General features: G+C 36.7%; 1 protein-coding gene across 1 annotated transcript in view; it reads left to right on the forward strand.

Moving 5' to 3' along the window:
• The first annotated feature begins 330 nt into the window (after positions 1-330).
• Positions 331-19,024, forward strand: part of lmbr1 (limb development membrane protein 1) — a 31,870-nt gene continuing 13,176 nt past the window's right edge. Inside the window, exons 1-10 of the mRNA XM_042728045.1 lie at positions 331-613; positions 3,111-3,183; positions 4,460-4,499; positions 4,793-4,932; positions 5,738-5,841; positions 11,738-11,864; positions 11,971-12,039; positions 13,304-13,368; positions 13,466-13,538; positions 18,005-18,094. Coding sequence (XP_042583979.1) covers positions 551-613; positions 3,111-3,183; positions 4,460-4,499; positions 4,793-4,932; positions 5,738-5,841; positions 11,738-11,864; positions 11,971-12,039; positions 13,304-13,368; positions 13,466-13,538; positions 18,005-18,094 — 844 coding nt within the window. The 5' untranslated portion in view covers positions 331-550. The remainder of the gene's footprint in view (positions 614-3,110; positions 3,184-4,459; positions 4,500-4,792; positions 4,933-5,737; positions 5,842-11,737; positions 11,865-11,970; positions 12,040-13,303; positions 13,369-13,465; positions 13,539-18,004; positions 18,095-19,024) is intronic.

Here is a 19,024-nt window from a genome sequence, read left to right on the forward strand (position 1 = left end):
GTTCTTCAGTAGCTGAACTGATTTTTGTAAATCCAGTGGTCAAAATGCTGTGTAGATTGACTGTGACAGTGACTACATGTTCATAAAACGGAAGACTTTATGAGTTGAGAAAGAAAAAATAAAATGGAATTAGGGAGAATCAGTAAATTATGGATACATTTTTGCTATTGTGTAAATAATATGTAATCATGTAATCCATAAAGTAACCGTAGTCTGATGATTACGAGTAAAACATATTTTAATCTAATTACAAGTACTTAATTTTTGGAATTTACATGTAATCAGATCTATATAATTCGACTTCAGTCTCAGTGACAGCACACGTGTGAGCTTGAAGCCTCTCGTCCTGTCGTACGTCGCTGAATGATGACGCAGTATATTTTGACTGTGTTTTGGTGGTTTATTTGGCGCTGAACCGCGAGCGCTGTCAGTTAGTCCAGTCGAGCTCTGCTCCGGTGGTCTGTTTATCTCACAGTGGCGCGTTCTCTTACAGCGGATGGAATCGCCACAAAAGTGCGTTGCTAATGAATGTGTTTCTGCAGTATGAAGAATGGAAGAAGACGATGTGACGATTAGAGAGCAGAACTTCCACAGCCAAGTGCGCGAGTACATTGTGAGTAACGTACAGAGACACTGATTAGAGTACAACACTTCAAGTTCACACTTCAACTCGCATATGACCTCATTTACCTATATTTCTGAAACTGAAAAGATGAATGGGCTTGCTATAATTGAAGTGTATCATAATTTCCCAGTAGAAACCGTAGTGTGTATGAGTGAGGTTCATTAGGCTAGCTAGCTAGCTAGCATGTTAGCTTTTCGTTACAGTATTGAGCTAATTAATCCCTTCCTGTGGCTATTGTGGTGCCTTTGATTCACTGTTTTTGTATATATATTTATGCACGATGGTCTCTGACTGTGACATATTATATTGAACCTCTAGTAGAGTTAGAGCAGACGCAGTATAATGTGGTCGCTAGATCAGTTGAGTAATCACAAGGGTTCTACACTGACAGCTTGTTTACTGTTGTTGGTGCACACATGAGCATTGCGGGTGTCAGGATGTAATGTGTCTCTCCTTCCTGCGTAGGCAAATCTGTTCTTGTGTGTCAGATGAACGACATGCAAGTGATTCACTTGTCTTACTGAACAAATTTTGCAGCCTTTGCTTGTATAACAGCCAAAAAATCTTGTTGTGTTGTTTATAGTGATCCCAGCTGCCGTCTCTGCCTTCTATATGGATATCAATGTTTAACTGAATGAATTAGTGGTCAATGTTGTTCTTGATCCACATTTTCAACAACCAAGAAAGTGTTTCTGTAGTGTAGAGAGTGAAGCAATGAAAGGCATTAACAAAAGAAATTCACTTTGTCTCTGTGATGCAGTTTTGACGCTTTAAGTTCATTTTTTTATTATGATAGCAGTCATTTAATTTAAGAGTAACACCTGACATTTCAGTTGAAATTTTACCACTGACTTTAGTGAATGTAGAAATATGTGCAGTGTATTTGAGAGAGTTCAAACTCTTTTTGTGTGTAGAAGTGAGATAGCTGTTAAGTTAGTCTAATGAAAGTCTGTGCCATGTGGAGATATCTGCTTTTCTTGCTCTTTAGCAATGCTGTGATGATAATGGGCAAGAAGTTTTTAAACTGTCCCATTTCTGGATTATCTTAGATGAAATTGAAATGCAATAATTTTGACAAATTTGGGCCTTTACCAAACGAAGAATCTTTATTTTATAAAGCTGTTTTGTCTACAGTCAGAATTCAGTTAGTCATCATCGTGCTGATTGCTCGTGTTAAGATCTCTGTTGATGCTTAATAGGTTCTGAGTGGTTATTAATGCAGGATTTATATAATAAGAATGGCCCAATGGCTCAGAGCCATCTAGACATTGTGAGAGTTGTAATCATCCCGGAAGCATCAGTTAGAATGGTTTGAAAATTATAAATGAATACATAATGCTTTGCACCATATGCCATTTATTTCCAGCACAAGTGTATATGATGATCTATAGCTTTCACAGAGTAACATTATTCCTGTGTACTTCATAGCTGTTGGAGGAAATGGAAAAACATTTATGTATTGTAAATATATATTTTAAGAGAAGCCGTTTAATGATAAATATAAATGTAAAAAAATGTGAATTTTAGTATGCTATATGTTTTGGTGTGTATTTTGAGTGCCATTTCCCAGCGGAGCTCACAAAACGTCTGTGCAATCACTCTGCAAAGGGTTAGGTTTAGCATATTATTTATGCTTTTAATAATAATAATAATAATAATAATAATAATAATATTAAAATAATAAATAATTTAATAGAAGTTATGTGTGATTTCCTAAGCAGCCTGAGGTATGAGTTTCTTCTAATCTGATAATCTGAAGTCCTTGTGTTGACAGATCCTTCACCTGTTGTAGGATTATTTTCATGGTGGAGCAGAGTTGCATTTTTGTAATGCAGAACTCTGTTAGCGCTCTGTAGTTCTGTGAGGTTACAAGCAAGGTGTAATATGAGCAAATGTTCAAGCATGAGCGGCATGTTTACATATGCACATCCATCAGTCCGTCCTCTTAAAATACACTCCAGTCTCCTGGACACTCTGCTGATTCATGCCATATAACATTGCTGCAGTTTACTGATCAGCATATTACTGATGATTAAAACAGAGGTACTTTACTTTGTCTTTCAGTTGGACTATTACTGCTTATAAATACAGGCAAGACTTACATTTACATTACATTTAAATTTAGTCATTCTAGCAGACGCTTTTATCCAAAGCGACTTACAAATGAGGACAATGGAAGCAATCAAAATCAACAGAAGAGCAATGATATATATATATATATGAAGTGCTGTGACAAGTCTCAGTTAGCCTAATGTAGTACACGTAGCAAGGTTTTTTTTTTTTCTTTCTTTAAATTATATAAAAAGATCTTACTTGGGAAAAATTTCTAGACTACCACTAGACTAGACTACTACTAAAATTTCAAGTTTCAGTTGATATAAGATGATGCTTTTAGTTAAAAAGGGTATGGATAAAAAGTTTACAACGTAAAAGCCTTGCAGAACAGAAGTGTTTGAAAACTCCATCTCTTTCCATGTGTTTCTAGGTCTGCTTCCTCCTGTTTGCAGTGCTGTACATCGTATCGTACTGCGTCATCTCACGCTACAAGAGAAAAAGCGGTAAGTAGTTCTGTTTCTGATCAAACTGTTACACTGTTTAAATGCAATAATATTTGTAATGTTTACTATGTATACCCCCGGTTTCACAGACAAAGCTTAAGCCTAGTCCCCGACTAAAATGTAACTCTGAGCTGTTTCAACTGAAAGAAACTTGCACTGATTGATATTTAAATATGTCAGTGCCCTTGTTTTGTCTCAAGATGCACACCAGTAATCTTTTTTCTAAGGCATGTTTATAAAAATTACTTTAAAATACTAATTGAACTTTGGCCTAGTCCTGGGTTAAGCTAAGCCCCGTCTGTGAAACTGCGCCATAGTATATTACTATGTATATTTAAATATAAACTATATTTAATATTTATCTACATTAATATTTACTATTTATAACTTAATAATACATGTGAGCTCCTCAGATTTAGTTTAGAGCAAATTCCTAGGTGGCAAATGGACACTTTGATTGATATTAAGTGTGCTTGCTTGCACACTTTTAAGGGGTTTACACCATTTAGAACTTTATAACACTTTATAGTACACTTTCTTTTGAGCATTTTCCAACTCAACACAACACAAGGCACTGCCACCTCCAACCTTCCTTACACAAACAGTTACAAGGACAAATTTAGTTCCTGATCAGTTCATTCCCTCCCATTTAAAAGTAGCGTAACTAACGTCAGCTAACCCCTGTGGAGAGCGTCGATTGCAGGTAAAAGTAGGTTGTTCTTAAGCCTCCTGTCTCTATAAAAGTACAGCTGAGCTGAGCTGCTGTTGTGAAGCAGGACTATAAAGCTCTATAGCCTCAAGTAGAGGCTTTTTCAAGGGTCTGAATATTCAGTTACTGCAATCTATGTAATTGATGTTATTCTGCGCCTTCTGTTCATCTCTCTCTTACCCTCTCCTTTGTTCTTGAACCCACTTTGACTCTTGACAGCCTCCATCTGGCCGGTTTATTGTAAAGGTTTATTCACTTGTTTGTGATTTATGATTATCCAGTATCGTTTTCCAGTAGCTTTCAGTTAAATGAAGAGAGATCATGCTTTAGACTTATTAAACCATCTGTCACCTGTCCTCTGTAGCGGAGGCTGTTTGTTACAAATTCACAGTAAAGAACTTTATCCTGAATTACAGTAAACCAGCTGACTGTCTGAAATCTCTGATAAAGATTGTCAGAGTGTCACAGGACTATGCACTAGGAACATAATCTCAATCAAAAACAAAATGACTTTGAATCTGTGTCTGGTTTATTGTTTGATTTTATGTTGTTCTCTTATGCCAACAGATGACCAGGAAGATGAGGATGCCATCGTCAACAGAATATCGTGAGTTGTTTGATATTGACCATATCGGGCATGATAACAAATACAAATTTTTTATTGTGCGTTTAAAGGATCCAGTTATATACAACTTAATATCAGAGAAACTTTAGTCTTAACATTTTCTTATAAAATCTTCCACTGTGCCTTGAATCGTAATCACTTGTTTTCTTAATGTCACACTATATTATTACATTATTACATCACCTTAAATGTGAAAATAAAACTGATTAAAATCATTAACATGATGTATAAAAAGTACTGACATACTTTTTTACTTTGTTTCCTCTTTTTCTCAGTATGTACCTGTGTACATTCACCCTGGCAGTGTCTGGAGGGGCTGTCCTTCTCTTACCATTTTCTATAATCAGTAATGAGATCCTGCTCTCCCTACCAAAAAACTACTACATACAATGGCTCAATGGATCACTCATTCATGGTCAGTATCACACTTTTTTTTTCTTATTATATATGTGTTACTTAACAAGTAGTCTTACATAAGGCTGTACCCTATTGTCTGTCATGTTGTAGAAATGAATGCTGCTTGTGTTCTGCTAATGGTTTACTTTGTTCTTCCAAATACGCATTACGTTATTTGTCCTTACCTTTTGATACTTTTCATCTAAATTAAAAAGTTTAATTTGTGTGTTTCATAGAAAGTGTTTATTAAAATGATTTTTACACTGAACAATGTATGCAGTGTTTAATTTTGTTGTTGGGGCCATACTTCTCCCATTTTAAATCATTTCAGTACAGCTGAGGTATTTTTCTCCTTAGCTTCAGTCATGGCCACAAGGTGGTGTCATGTGTCTATTTTTTGTGCCGATGGTTTCTCTGTTAAACTAACCTGGGCTGTGTTTCCCAAAAGCATCATAAGCTTAAGTACATCATACACCCTTTGAAACCAATGGAGCTACGATCAACTTAGGCTTACGATGCTTTTGGGAAACGCAGCCCTGAGCTTTTGAGAGCAGTGTTTTGGGTTGTTTTATACAAGAATGTTTGGGGTTATGAAAAAAAAAAATTAAGACTAGAAGTTTGATTCTTTAACTTTTTAATTAATTGGGTTTTGAGGAAAAATCTATGAAATCGTTTTAAATGTGTTAAACCAACTAAAACTAATTGTTTAAAGAACAAGGGATGGGGGGGGGGGTGTTTTCCATTTGCTGTTATTATGTAAAATGATATTGATCAGATTAGTTATCTGAACTTAATGTGGAATAAACTGATTTCTCTTTCTTCAGGCCTGTGGAATCTGGTGTCCCTTTTTTCAAATCTCTGTCTCTTTGTGCTGATGCCTTTTGCCTACTTCTTCCTGGAGTCCGAGGGCTTTGCCGGTTCGAAAAAGGTTTGTGGTTAAGTGTATTTTCTGCAAGCTTGAGGCTTTGCATAATGATATTATGTATAGGACACATAGGATGCTAGAGACATTTTTACACATTTGTACAAACCAGGTATGTGCACTTACTCACCCTCGCTTGGCCAAACGCGCGCACACACACGGTTTTATGTGTGACCCTTTTGATTTCAGCCACTCCCCCATCCTAAAAAGATAAAAGTTCAAAAGCAGAGCTCTCTTAATTCTACAGCTCATTCAACCTTATGTCATTAGTCACGCAAACAAGGGTTGTCACCGGTGCTCATAGAGACCGTAAAGCAGCAAACACAAGGCGTCACAATAGAGCGTGCTGATGAAAATGAAAGGGTGGGAGGGAATGCATCAAGTTGCCCTCTGTCTTACTCTCATCACAGTTTGAAGTCGCTCCTGGTTTATGTCCCTTCTGGCAAAGCTACATAAAGATTAGTTGCTACTGTAGTTTATGAGGGCTGCACTCATTTGTACGGGAGCGAAGCGTACTGCTTCGTTTTGTCTCGTTTGCACCATGACTGTTTCTGGCCATTGATCAACCAGAAACACAGGAGAGAGGGAAGCACTGCTTTATGTTGGCCTACACGTCTCAGAATGACCGGTGTAACGTGTGTGTGTGTGTGTGTGTGTAGCGAAAGAGAGGAAACGATCAGAAACTGCCGCTTGTATGAAAGCCCCCTGCTGATACAGGGAAGGGTTAAGTCGTCAACCGTAGAAGCCCATAAAAGCAAGATTTCATGTTTTCTTTTTAAGTATAACGTCAAATGGCCTGCTTGTGCCAGTCTCCATGTTAGATGGTTAAATGGGGACGTATATATGGCAAATTACATTCAGTAACTGGAGGAAATGAAACTGGGTAGTTTGTTAAAAGCTTGTGAGAGCTGTAGCTGGTGCGTTTTATGGGCCAGTGTTTGCATTAGTACTTCATCAAATGTAATAAACAAAACCAAAATTCTGTGGGGAAGTAAAGTGTGTGACTGCTGTAGAGAAAGAGACAGACTGTTTTCTCTCCCTCTTTCTCGCTCTCTCTAGAAATAATTAGAATAATTAAGATTTTATTAAGCTTTTGAAAAAAGTTTCTTACTCTCACAGTATATTTTAACACATTCTTGTGGTGTCAAAGATGCACTCCAGTCTTCAGTGTCACATGATCCTTCAGAAATCATGCTAATATGCTGATTTGGTGCTCAAGAAATATTTCTCATTGTCAGTGTTGAAAACAGTTGTGCTGCTTAATATTTTTGTGTAAACCATGATACGGTACCATGTGAAAGTTTGAAGTAAGTAAAATAAATAACACTTTCATTCAACAGAGATGTATTAAATGTATCAAAAGAGTAAGTAAAGATATTACTTACACTTGTTACTTTTACTAACTAAGATGTTACTTTTTTAATAAAATATATATTTATTTTATTTTATTTGAACTTTCTATTCATTAAAGAACCCTGAAAAAATGTATCGCAGTTTCCACAAAAATATGAAGCACTTTTCAACTACTGAACTGGATACTTCAGTTTTTTTTCAACGTTGATAATAAAGCATATCAGATTACAAAGTAGCATTTTAGAATGATTTCTGATGTATCATGTAATCATGTGAAGGACCTGAAGTGTGAAAATTTAGCTTTGACATTGCAGGAATAAATTGAATTTTTTACTTTTTTTTTTTTTTTTTTTTGTTGGAACAAAGAACACAAGGTTATCATGGATGCTACAATATCAGACAGTATCACAAAATAATTCCAACATCTTGATATACAATATCACAGTTTCCTCAATGGTTTACATACATAATCCATTTTTCCCACAACTTGTTACATTTGTGGATTTTGAGCCTTAATGTAAATGTAAGTCTCTCCATACTGTATATTTCGTTTACGATCAGGAATAAATTTCATTTTAAAATGTATATAAATAGAAAACTTTTTTTTTTTTTAATTGTAAAGATATTTTGCAACATTTCTGTTTTTACTGTATTTTTGATCAAATAAATGCAGGCTTGGTGAGCATTGTATTTTTTTTCAAATAAATGCAGGCTTGTTTTTATTTTGTTTTTGTTAATATTTGAAAATTTGAATGTTTTGAAAGCTTGTAAGGGTGCTCCAGATAGACAGATGTGTGTGTAGCCTGGGCCTGTAGTTCTGATTTTGTCCAACAGATGGCAGGATTATGATTTCAGTAAGAAAAGAGCCTGATGCCCCGGTCAGTGTAACATTAAAAAAATCCAGTGAGAGGATCCTTATGGCCTCCTAATTCTCTGTGATGCACATGGAGATAGCACTGCTGAAATCTGTTAGTTATTATCACAATGCAAATGGACATCACCTAACTGATTCCTTAGGAATGACATGAACCTTGAACATGCTAAAAATGATCTTTCTCTGTGTGTGTGTGTGTGTGTGTGTGTGTGTTTGACAGTCTCTTCCTTTGTAGTCTGTCCACAATAGGGCTGATATTTATTTTTGAGATGTGATTCTGGCTCCCAGGCTTTGCTTGCTAAGGCCGTGACACTGCGTATTTACTTTGCCTGCGCCCCATTCTATACCCGTTTCTATGACAACATATGAGTTTCTGTATTTTGACGGGAAGAGGCGCAACACTGGATTGGATAATAGCCTCCATAGTCAAGCCTTAGAAAGCATGAATGTTTGTATGTATTGAGATGTTTCTTGCGAGGTTTACTTGAATGCAAATGAATGTGTGTGTGCACGGTTCACTACCATCAGCACTGCGACACACTAGAGGGACTTATTAGTTTGATTATTGCACTGGATGTGTTTTAGTACTTTTAAAAATGATTGCCTGTTTGCCTTTTCTACTTGTTTTGGAATCATTTCTTATTTTTATCACTCTTTTAAACATTCTCTTGACTTTTAACATCCTGCTGTTTGTGTTCTTGACAAACCCCAGATTAGTTCAGAAGCTGTTCTCAAAGGTCTTATTTGTTAGACACCTCATGCTAACAAGAAAAAGATGGTGACACTGTAGGAAGAGGGATAAAAAGAAAATGAAACACACCCACAAACTTCAAAAGTACTGAAGTGCCTTCCTTAAGTCATATATCCTGTTTTCTCGTCATTTTGACGGGCTTCTAACGTATTAGTCAGAATGGCACATCAATGGCTTGTGTGTGTGTGTGTTGATACACAGTGATTCATGTCCCCTGTGTGTTCTGCGCTCTGTTTTGTGTCTCTGACACTGCTTTCAGTGTAGCAGGCTTAAAAAGAAGGTAATGACTACTGTTCATGCTAAGCCTTTATTGATGAGAGTCAGTTCATGGAGAGGAAATCATAGTGGACAAAGAAAATACACTGCATGTTTGTGAACTTTTCTGTTGTTTTGTGTACAAGATCAGAGATTCGAATTTTGTTCCTGCAGTCAAACTCTTTGGGAAAATCTCTCTTTCTGTTTTCCTTCTTCGGACTGACATGCACTAAATATTAATAACATTTAAAAGATGTGTCTTTATTATATTCTATTTTTGCTTGTTACGCAGACATTGATTTGGAGAATGAGAGAGCAGTTTGTGACCCTGATGGTGACTGAGGGTGTGTAAGGTCAGGGAGAGCCCTCTTAGAGTGAATCCGACTAAAACATGCATAAATGCAAACACTCGCTTTTTCATCTATATCTCTCCCCTTGTCTCTCTCACACATGCATATATTTCTTGGAAGTCAGCCAGCATGATATTAGCAGCTGTCTGATTAGAGTATACTGCAGTGTGTGTGTGTGTATGGGAAAGAGAGAGAGTGTGTGAGAATGGACTAGATGCTGAATATTTTAGAGTTACTATATTAAGCAGTGCTCACATTTAGATGGGCAAGAGAAGAAGAGCTCAAGCCATATCTGGCTTTTCTGCCACGTCTCTCTTTTTGTCTTGGCTATACATCTCTCTTTGTTTTCTTGCTTCCAAATACATTGAGAGGTCTGTACTAGTTACTTTAGCAAAATAGCCAGTCTAAATATCAAAGGTTCAAAGTCCATTGAGGGGAGACTGATATGAGGCAGATGTTGTTCATCAGGAAGTCACTTGGAGGTGCTCTAGATTCTCTTAAAGGGGTCACATGATGCGATTTCAAATTTTCCTTTCTCTTTGGAGTGTTACAAGCTCTTGGTGAATAAAGAAGATCTGTGAAGTTGCAAAGACTAAAGTTTCAAATCCAAAGAGATATTTTTTATAAAAGTTTAAGACTTGTGCACGCCCCCCTTGAAACGGCTCGTTCTAACACGCCCCCACATATCTACGTCAGTATGTGGGAAGATTTGCATAACGCCGCCCAGATGTTCACGCAAAGAAAGAAGGCGTACCTTTTATTCTTGTCATAGTATTGTTGTTGCCGCCACCGCCATGTTGTATAGACACTGTGTGTTTCACTGTGAAAGCAAAACTACTTTGTTTGGCCTTCCAAAAGAGGACGAGATCTGCTTCGTCATGCCTGGAGCTGATCCGTGCTGGTTGCTGAGGAAATACATCGAAACAACTTTGTTTTTCCTTCCAAAAGAAAACATGACTAGAAATCATGTTTATATCACGTTTATTATGGGTTTTATGTTTTTGTCTCGTCACTCCGGCCGGACAAGGCTTCACAATATGTTAAGAGGTGTAACATTTCAGTCTCACGCTTGAGGCATTCGGCCAATCACAACGCACTGGATAGCTGGCCAATCAGAGCACACCTCGCTTTTCAGAACTATGAGCTTTGTAAAAATCGTTGCGTTTCAGTAGGCGGGGCATAGAGGAGAAACAATAATGTACAGTATGTGGAAAATAATGTGTTTTTTTAACCTTAAACCGCATAAACACATTTCATTACACTAAATACACAAAATAATGTTCTTTTTAGCAACATCATATGACCCCTTAATATCAAGAAGAGCTATTAAATACTGCACATATACAAAGTTCTAATGGATTGAGACAGACATGTTTAATGTAGATGTTTGAAAATGTGTGAAAGGGACAGCTGAAGGGGAAATAATCTTCATTGTCAGATGTGCATTTTTTTATTATTATTATTTATTGCTTATAAATGCTTGTAGATCAGTTTGTCACTTCTGTATCTACTGTCATTGTGAGTGATAAATGTGTACACTGCCATTCAAATGTATAAGATTGGTAAGGTTTTTTTATAAAGAAGTAGTCTCTTATGTTCACCAAAGCTGCTTTTATTTGCTCAAAATACAAGAATATATTACTGTAATGTATTGGTATATATTTTCAATGTTGAAAACAAGTTGTATTGCTTCCTAATTTCATGGAAACCATGATACATTTTGATGCATCATTGCTAAATAAAAGTATTAAATTCTTTCCAAAAAAAAAAAAAAAACATTACTGACCCCAAACTTTGGAACTGTGAAAGAGCACACTCATCTCATCACAGTGTTGCAGTTTACAAACACTTGCAGTCACCAACATCAATATGTAGGTTCAGGGGGACAAGTAAATCAGGAGTGGAGTTAAATGCCACACATAAGGCACTTACTGAACCAGAAAAAAACTCCTAATAGTTTCCAGATGAGCCTCTGGAGTTAATCTCAGACAGTAGCAGCCACCTTTTTCATTTTAGCCGCAAACTCTGACCGGACATGGTAATAACTGTTCATATAAGTGTGTGTGTCAGTGAATGAGAGAGAGGAAGGTCATTAGTTTCTTTGTGCATCTGGTGACCTATTGTTGAGTGTGCGTTTTGTATTGGGAAGGGGGCTTGACATTGAGTCAGTGTTATAGGGAAGTCCCGGGGCTTCCAGAGCTAAATTTCCAATTAGAGCCTCATTTACACCTGCTGATCTGTGTGTGTGTTTCTGAATCACTCTTGGGTACAGCTGTAAGTAAACCTGAAAACATTAAAGTGGGTGTTTGTTGGTTTCAGGGCATAAAGGCTCGAGTGCTGGAGACATTTGTCATGCTCTTTCTGCTGGGTCTCCTCATCCTGGGCATTGTATGGGTGGCGTCCGCTCTCATTGACAATGATGCCGCCAGCATGGAATCGCTCTACGGTTTGTCTCTTAACTCTCCTCCTGCAGCTGTGGATGCACGCATGTGATGTAATCCGTTATGTATTGATCTGTGGTTTATTGTGCCTGTCACGTTCTCTTGTTCTAGATTTATGGGAGTTTTATCTGCCATACCTCTACTCCTGCATCTCTCTGATGGGAGGCCTGTTGCTGCTTAGTAAGTTCACATGAAACCATGCTGTCAGTGGATGATCACTTCTGTATTTAGCTGTCAGTGGATGCTGTAAATTTCAATGCAGTGAAGAGTATAAAAAAAATTGTGGGGAAAATAAAGCAAATAAAGCTCCTGGTTGAGCATCAGCCTTTTCTTTTCATCTGTTTAGATGAAATTAAAAACAAATGAATCTCTACAAAGTGTCCCACAGCAGTACAGGTTTTCTTGATTTAATCTGTTTTGACAATAAATGAACTCGTTACTAAATTACTAATATGTTCATATGTAATTTACCAAAATATAATGTTTAGCAGGCACACGTCATAAGATGTTGATATTTGGTTAAATTTAAGTTGCAACATCGAGCGACAAATTCAATGTCAATTCAACGTCTAATGTCAGTGTTAATTTGATGTCCATCAGCTGATGTGGATATTTGTTGCTTTTACTGGTTGTGTAACTAAAATCCAACGTTAAGTCAACGCCAAATCAAATACTGACGTCAACATGATTTTCATTCTCAAACAAAATGCAATGTCTTTTCGACGTTATATTGACGACCTGTGCCTGCTGGCTATAGTTAATATAGTATAATGTAATATTATGTAATATAATTTGTTTATCAGCAGTTATTAAAAATATGACTGAAAAAATACTACCACAGTTTGCTGTGGGATAGTAATGTACTGGAAGATATTTAAGCTGAGAGTGCTTTAGGGCTAGGCAGTATTTTGAACATTTATGATGTATTCACAATAATTTTGCTGGCAATATAAAATTAAGCAAAACTGTGAACGAGGCAATTATGCCTATGCAATTATTCCTATGTATTGTTGTATTGGTGCATTGGGGCAGTCGTGGCCTAATGGATAGAGAGTTGGACTTGTAATCCGAGTATGGGTCACCGTACTTGGCAACACGTCACTTTCATACAATTAAATTGATTAATTCCTTCTTTTGTTCATTTAGTGAAAAACAGTGTGGAAACATAACTAGATTGTTACTTTTGAATACTTTAAGCAGGTTCAGTCTCATTGGCAGCAGTAGCTGTTTGGTTGAAATGGTTCCTCTGATTAAAATGGTTTAAAATATATTTTCCAGAGCAAACAGATGCATATTAAGATGTGTTATTTAAACTTGTTTCAGCCACTGTTACAGTAGTTAGATAAATTTGAACTAGTTCAAAGGTTGCATTCATACTTTTGTTTTAGAAAAGCATAAATGAGCATGTGTGTGTTTAAAGCAGCTTCTTGTCTCTTCTCATCAGTGTGTACTCCAGTGGGGCTGTCACGCATGTTCACAGTGATGGGCCAATTACTAGTCAAACCCACAGTAAGTACTATTACACCATATGTGTGTGTGTGCATTTGTTAAACATCCACTCTCATTCTCCCTCACACTCTGTTCCTCTCTTTCTCTGTCTGTAAAGATTTTAGAGGATCTGGATGAGCAGATTTATTGTATACAGCTTCAGGAAGAGGCCTTGGAGCGTAGACTCAATGGTGAGTGTTTTTGTTTTTATATGATGGGCAAATGCAAGGTTTATTGCATATTTGTATTATTTTCTGTATTAACTGAATAACAGCGGATTATTTGCAGCTGTAAATTTTAGCATTTATTCTGCTGCCAAAGTTTTGGTGATGTTGCAAGAAATGTAGAGTATCACTTCAGTTGGGTGTTTTCTTATGTTTTTGAGAAAGCATTAATTCATTGCAGTAATAAATAATAGTGTACAAATAGTTTTTGGTTTATTTTTAGTTCCAAAAAAAAAAAAGAAAAAAAAGAGGAATCTTACAGATTTATGTCCCTGTTGAACCACCCTCTCATGTTTTCTCACTTTCTTTAACTCCTTCCCTTAACCCCCCCTGTATCTGAGAAATAATACCCATATGCTCCAGTGTTTCCTACAGGATTTAGTTTGATTTAAATCAGATAAGTAACCGGTGAACATCATTAAAAATATACTATAAAGTTTTCTCATACTCATACGTCTTCTTTTAGCTGACACACAATGCAGGAAGTGTTCATGTTTAAAGCCAAACTAGACTTTTGCTTCAACTCATGCACGCAACAGAGTGTACAGATGCCAGTCAACATAGAACATGTGCTTTTCTATTGAATTCACGGAGGTAAGCTAGATCATCTTAACTGATAGTGCCCAGTTGCTCAAATCCCATGGATGAATTTCAATAGCCTCTCATTTGGTTGTTTGGTTCTGTAGTGTTAGCACCAAAGGCAGATTTGCTTTGAACACCTGATAAAATAATTGTAATCTGTTTTAACGATTTTCGCTTCTTTATGATTGCCGTTTGATGTAAAGCGCATTGGCAGTCACTGTGATCGGGTGACAAAAGGGCACTAGGGATGTGGAATGTGATTTTGGCGAAGCTCAAAAACTCGGCGTTACAGGAAGATCTCACTCAGGCGTTACGGAGAGAACAATTTTACCTTATCAGGAATTTAAGGAATTTTCATTCTTTTCTTCTTTCACCCCATAAATGCAAAACCTGAGGTGAAGTTGGGGGGAAAAGAGTTCAAGAGGAAACTGTCTACTTTGCTTTACTCTCTTATCTGTGTTCTATCTAATAACAATTATTCAACTGACTGTAACTTCATTTAGATCCTACATGCCTGCACACGCTCTCTTGCAGACCCTTGATATGGGCTAATTCATAAGCGTGTTGGTTATTACAGTAATGCCCTGATCTGCATCTCTGCTTAGTCTCATGTCATCAGTTGAGGCCATTAATACAGTTTACAGTATTGAAGTATTAATCTGAATACATTCATGTAGTTGCATGAATGTGTGCATTAGAGCACTTTTTTCTGAACTGTGGCAAAGTCTTGCAACTGTGTGTTTAGGTGCATTTGTCTGAGTGTATGTTTTCCTTCCAGTCCGGGTGCAGGCATTTGTTTGTCCTCTGTCTTGGCTCTTGCTATGCTTTTCTCTGTTGCCCAGATGCGCAGTGGCAGGGTGACCTTGCAAAAACTCTCCTCAGTACCGGATGGCTCTCTGCTTTGCATAATTACCACTGACGTAATGCAGAAGCGGCTGAAGTTTCTTTAGAAAACAATGACATCATCTCCTCTCCTTCTGCCAGCATCCTTTGCTACTGAGCATCACCTTTATCACCTTAATTGAAGGGCTCTATGCAAGAAATTATTTAAGAGTTTTCTAATGTTCTTGAAATGGGGACAGCAGCGGTTCTGAGCAGCAGTTTTTTAACAAACTATTGGATTTATTAGTGTTTCCCCCACCATTGCTTATGTCATCAGGAATTAGGTTTTTAAGGGAATTCGGGTAGACATTTATTGATAATGTCATGAATGCACTGTATAAACAAAACTACAAAAAAACATATACAATGCAATACATGTACCTAATTAATAAGAATCATTTTTCTTTAATAACAGTAAATTTGAAGCTTCTGAAAAGTAAAATTCACAATGAAACACAACCACTTGGATTTATTCATTGGTTGTTGATTGGATTATGATATGTGGACACAAAAATGAATGCAACCCTGCAGTCATTTGTGTAGGGGCAGGGTTTAGGTAGACTAAATGATTCGAGACTGGCATATAACCAATTTTTTTTTTTTATGAAATGTAGATAAAGATAAAGTAAAATAATATCTATTTAACATGCATTTATAAATTTCATGGAAGTGAATTTTCATTTCATGCCAAGTTTAAAGTGTGAAAACATTGCTATTAATAATTACAGGAAATCAAAAGTTATTCCATACAGCATTCAGATGTCTTAACTGTTGTTCTTGCTCTGATTTTTCACTCACATCTTGTTAGCCCCTCAGGGCAGCCCAGAGCCATGTTTGGCAGAACAATCCAGTCCTGATCAGCTAATAGTGACATTTCCTATTTCTCACAATTTTGGTTGGAGGGTACAGATTTTCCCCCAAAAAATCACCGGTATGGACAAGTTACACAATCAGGAACAGACCTGCTGTTTTTTTTTTTTTTTTTTTTTTAATAGATTTCTTTATGAACCTGAACCTCTACCAGACAGGGCGTGGTGCACTCATCATAATAATAATCACGTTTTGATCAAAGTGATTGACTCCTCAGCCTCATGTCAGTGAAAAGATGAAAGATTGTGTTTTTATTGCACGCCAGTAACGGTGTAACACTGAACTAATTGCTGCTGATCTGCCAGTGTGTCCCCCGAGGCTCTGCAAACCAATCCTCTGCTTTGAGGAGCAAACAAACCACTGAAACTGTGAAAAAAAAATACCAGCATGAAACGGATAAATAAGAGCTAAATGAGACCGAAGTCTGTGGTTTTCCTGGAGAACCCCTCTCTGGTTTTGCCCTCTCGCTCTCACCTCCTGACACACACACACACACACACACACACACACACTGTGTTCAGAATAAACCTCAGTCCCCTCTTCCGTCAGAACCAGTCGCAGCATGCACACGTCTGGCCTAGACTCTTCATTTAGAGTATACAACTACTAGTGTTGGGGTAATGCATTCCCAAAGTATACTTCAGTTCTGACGTAAACACTTAGTGTATGCTTGCAGCTAAATGCTTAGCATTGTCCATTTGATCCACACTCACAATCAATGGGCTGCACACGTACAGTACATGCCTGCTGTGCTTGACCAAATTTATATCATGCACAATTCAATTCAATTTAAACTTTTCCAAGTAACTGTTTTTTTTTAACCATAATATTTGAATTTCAAATATGCTACAAACATAATTTTTCTTTTAAAAATATTACTCACAAATGCCACCAGAAGCCTCTCATTTCCTTTGTCTTGAGACATCATGACACTGTCAAGTTAAAGATAAGACATAAGCTTTTAGGTCTTGGACCAGCATATCAGACATGCACCTGTCAAATGTGTTAACATTATTTTTCTCAGAGTATGAAGAACGTATATAAGCCATAACAAAATAAATGACGAATGGCCATTATAGCAGTACACCTATTATTTTCATTATAAGCTATTTTTGATAGTAAAACTTTATTTTAAGGTGTCTTTGTTACATGTTACATGTACTTACTATTGTAAGAAGAATAAATAAATTATGCATAATTACATACAAGTAACCCTAAGCCAAACCTTAATCCTAACCAAAACCATATAGTAAGTAATTGATATAATTAATATTACTCGGCACTTAAATGCATAATTACACTGTAACAAGGACACCTTCAAATAAAGCGTAATCTTTTTGACAATAAGGAAAAACCTTTAGAGGCAAAACTTAACAAAACGTATTGAACATGTTAATGATTTAATGTAATTAATCCTTAATTACGTTATAAATTTTGAATTTATTGTTAGAATTTTTAGGTCCCACTTTATATTAGGTGGCCTTAACCACTATGTACTTGCATAAAAATAAGTACAATGTACTTAATGTGTTCATATTGTATTGCAAAACACTTTTGCTGATATTGAGGTGGGATACAGGTAAGGTTAGTGTAGGTTTAAGGGTGGGTTAAGGTGTAAGGGATAGGTCAACAGTGTAATTATTAATGTAATTAGAGAAATGAATTACAGATGTAGTTTGCAAGTGTTTTTTAAATAAAAGTACCATGTATGTAAACAATAAGTGCATTGTATCAAACGATCAATTGAAATGAAAGGCCACCTAATGTAAAGAGTAACCTTTTCTCAGATGTTTAACTGCTGCCTCGACACTGTGAAAGCTGTTTTTTACTTTCAGTAAATGAATATATTTTTCTTTCTTGACAGATTTTCTGACAAATGGTGTGATTATATTAAGTAGGTACTTGAGTAACAGTTAAGATAACAAAGTTCAAACCACTGATTTATGTTCACATCCCTGCTGTTTCCTAGTGGTTTGATCTTTTTACAGAAGCTCTTAATAAGCCAAGGTAAACAGAATGATAGTATCTTTCTTTGTTTCAGTTCTTTGCTCTCTATCAGTCTTTTTCTAAAGCTCCTTCTGTCTTTATCTGTCTCTCAGGTACGATGTCAAACTCTTATTTCCATGGAAACTCTCAGCACCATCTCTACAAAGAGCTGGACAACATTCGCAATCAGAGGAACAAACTTGGTGAGAGATGTTTTTAACAACTTTTAATTAAACAAAATTAAACTCTGATTCTGTCAGAGCTGTCAGTTTCAAATATGTGTAGGCTGCAATATCCACTCCTCATAATATTGTTGAATTGCAAAGTGTGTTCATATATTTGAATGTGAACGGTCATTTGGACCGAGGCCAAATAGGGTATAGCTGTATCATTTTCCACGTCAGCCTGTATTTTGGGGTATTATAAATGATTCCAGAGAGACGAGCGGTTGGAAGGAGAGGAGGCCACAAAGGCACTTAGGATATTGGAGTGTGATGTAAACTTTATTGTGGCTGTCTCTCCAAGTGCGGTCATTAATTTAGAGGCAGCATGGTGCATATGCAGGGAGCCCTGCCAACCTCAGAGCCAGAGCAGAATCAAAGCGAGAGATGTTGAGAAGGAGAGGGTAGAGGACAGAGAGGCACAGGAGCGACAGACACTGGGATCGATGTTCTAGAATTACTTCATGGGTGTAGCAGGAGAATCCCTAATGTTTGTCACTCTTACGAACTATACTGAAACCTCTGAACTGTGCTCACACAGATGTGGATTTACTTGAGTTAACCCAGAAATAACTGGTAGCTGTTATTTCAACACACTAATAAAATACAAAGCAATGAATTTTCTACAGTAAGGCTGTAGTTCTTATTTAGTAGCTTTCAAGTTGAGGTCAGTAAGTTTTTGTAGATGTTTTTGAAAGAAGCCTCTTGTGTTCACCAAGGCTGCATTTATTTGATCAAATGTACAGTAAAATTGTGAAATAATATAAAATGATTGTAATTTATTCCTATGATGGCAAAGCTGAATTTTCAGCATAATTATTAGCCTTCAGTGTCACATGATCCTTCAAAAATCATTCTGATATGCTGATTTGCTGCTCAAGAAACAGTTCTTATTATCAATATTATAAACAG

Source organism: Cyprinus carpio, chromosome B7, assembly GCF_018340385.1.
Source record: "Cyprinus carpio isolate SPL01 chromosome B7, ASM1834038v1, whole genome shotgun sequence".
NCBI lineage: Eukaryota > Metazoa > Chordata > Actinopteri > Cypriniformes > Cyprinidae > Cyprinus > Cyprinus carpio.